This window comes from Chelonoidis abingdonii, unplaced genomic scaffold, assembly GCF_003597395.2.
Source record: "Chelonoidis abingdonii isolate Lonesome George unplaced genomic scaffold, CheloAbing_2.0 scaffold1175, whole genome shotgun sequence".
Taxonomy (NCBI): Eukaryota; Metazoa; Chordata; order Testudines; family Testudinidae; genus Chelonoidis; species Chelonoidis abingdonii.
In genome coordinates, this window is record NW_027425436.1 from 186 (window position 1) to 2,576 (window position 2,391).

Here is a 2,391-nt window from a genome sequence, read left to right on the forward strand (position 1 = left end):
TTCACATATGCCAGCAAGAACCATGAGATAGGAAGCAGTGAATCATTGCCAGCCTGGGCTGGATTTGAGCCACTATGCATTTGTCAAGATTGGGCAAAGCACGAAAATTCTTAAATGCACTCTCAGTGATGTTTGAACAGCTAATGTAGAAAGGCTTTAATGTCTTTTAAAAGTCATTATCCCTAGGCTTATCCCTGTAGACTCAATGAGGGGCTTGGAAATATTTGAAAAAAAAACCCAACACACATGCACACGCTAAAATTGCTTCATCTCCCTATCAGGTTAGAGCTCCTCACTTAAATTTCAGAATGTGACAAATAAAAAAAGTATCATTAATATATAGGCTCTTTCCCCAGCTCCCATCACCATAAATCTAGTGGTGATGTCTCAGAGGATTTAATTGCTTAAACAAAATAACTGCTGTAATGTGCAAATTGTTTCAGCTCTGACCTGTGTGTCTGCTTCAGAATATACTCGCACTACATCTTCTGTTCCTGATGGGCGCACAAAAGCTCGTGATATTCTGTACTTCTTTACAAGTTCATCAATTTTTTCTTGTAGTCCTGGGGGCGTAACTGCACGTCTCTCGGCATCTGTCGTGTCAATGACTCGTCTGTCTGCAACCTACAGTGGTAGGGCCAACCAACATATAAAGAGCTACCCTTCTAAAATTAATTTCCTGTTGGACCTCCGATTTGTCATTTAATCTGATCTGTTGCTTCAGTAAGTGAAGTTCTTCCTGGTCATCTTTGTCATTTCTCCTAGCTGGATTTGAATTACCATAAGAATATCAATATGGCATAGACAGCTTCGTATCTTCAGCAAGCAGAGAGGAAGGCCAGTGACTAAATGAATGCAGGGAGGGTCTCCTGAGAGAGAGAGAGAGAGAGAGAGAGGGAGAGAGAGAGACACACACACACAGACACTGACCACTAAACTCTGGCCAATGTTACAGTATCACTAACCTTAACTTTCAGCTGTCGGTTGGGAAGATCTGAGTAGATGGCATCCCACTGTTGCACTGTCAAACCCTTTAGAGCCAAGATTGCTTCAATCACCAGCATATCTGAGATGGCATCACCCACAGTCTATGAATATGAAGAAAATAAAGGAGTCTTCAATGACAGTTAGAAAATCCAGGGTATTGTTAGACTTGTTCTAGCGAATTAAAACAAAAACACACCAAACCACACCACCAAAAGAGGTAACTGAAAATGCAGGAAGATTACTACATCATAAGCTTGATTTTCCTTTCCAGGAGCAACAGCAGGAAGCAAAGAACTACAGAACATACAGTGTACTTCACTGGAATGTTATTTTACTAAAAAGATGAATTCTAGTAGGAAGATGAACTCCAATAACTGGAAGGTCAGATTCAGTGAGGGCAGGTGGCTTGTTCCCTCCCTACATTTGCTCTGCCATCATAACTCCACTTAAAGGTGACCTGCAAAGGATACTTTGGACTTGTGCCTTAAAAGGAACCACCTCAATAAAGTGGGATGCTCTCACTGTATGCCTATTTGCCTCCAGGCTAAGACCACCAAAAATAATACCAGTGTCCAGATGGATAAAGGGCCTATACATACCATCATCTCACTTCAGATCAACAACCTTCAGATGAAAAATTACCCTTCTGGTGTGATTCAACCAAAAGTAAGAAACTAGTAATGGGATGTGGGTCTGAGGTGTCATTCTCCAGTCTCCCAAGCCATCCAATCCCCTTCTTCTCTAGCTACAAGCGCAGAAGACCAGGTGGAAGTGTTTTGCCTTTGTATATGTGGAACTCTTGACATCTTTCAAAGTGAAACAATTACTGTTCAAACAGATCTTCCTTTAGTAGGCCAAGCGTGGAGAGAGGGGTTTTAAAAGAGAATAGCAGGTGCCCATAGCTGTCTGCATAGCCTAGTAGGATGTTAAAATAGGCCATTTCTTCCCTTTGCCTATTTTGTCATGGTGTGCTGCCTTCCTCCACAAGATTTTCTATGCACTCCTCCCATCCGGTCCCTCAACATGCCAACAGTGTTAGTCCCCCACATCAGAAACAAAGTATCTAATTTTTACATTTCAGCTCTTACTTGATTAATCAGATCAATGGTATTTTCAAGCATCTTTGCAGCTTCTCTTTTTTGATTCTCTTTTTCTTCTTTTGCCATGTGTCTTATTTTCTCTTCAGCAGCTTTACTAAATAATACCTAGAGAAAAAGATGAGATAATAGGATGTATGCCATCAGACATCTCTAAACAGTACATACAGCAAATTTGATCTCTTATGCCAGCTAAACCCAAGTCGTTATCTCTGGGTTTCACTTCCATGAACCGCCATGTTTAGAATACTGAACAGTTAGTGGCAGGGGGAAGACACAAGAGAGAAGGAGAAGTGATTAGGAAACA

At 41.2% G+C, this 2,391-nt stretch overlaps 1 protein-coding gene across 1 annotated transcript; it reads right to left on the reverse strand.

Annotated features, from left to right (window-relative positions):
• Positions 1-265: 265 nt before the first annotated feature.
• On the reverse strand, positions 266-2,209 carry LOC116836609 (phosphoacetylglucosamine mutase-like). The gene is made up of 3 exons (XM_032800295.2): positions 2,076-2,209; positions 966-1,088; positions 266-624 (listed from the first exon to the last, which is right to left on the reverse strand). Exons 1-3 carry the CDS (start codon positions 2,151-2,153, stop codon positions 397-399), a joined length of 429 nt encoding a protein of 142 aa, XP_032656186.1. The 5' UTR covers positions 2,154-2,209; the 3' UTR covers positions 266-396.
• Between the last annotated feature and the right edge of the window lie 182 nt (positions 2,210-2,391).

Bases quoted from the DNA above. Each gene is read 5' to 3' on its own strand.
- LOC116836609 (XM_032800295.2), bottom strand. From the start codon at position 2,153: ATGGCAAAAGAAGAAAAAGAGAATCAAAAAAGAGAAGCTGCAAAGATG. The intron at 1,089-2,075 runs GTAAGAGCTGAA...TCATATTCATAG, and splicing joins CCATTGATCTGATTAATCAA to ACTGTGGGTGATGCCATCTC. The intron at 625-965 runs GTTAGTGATACT...CTACCACTGTAG, and splicing joins ACCGACAGCTGAAAGTTAAG to GTTGCAGACAGACGAGTCAT.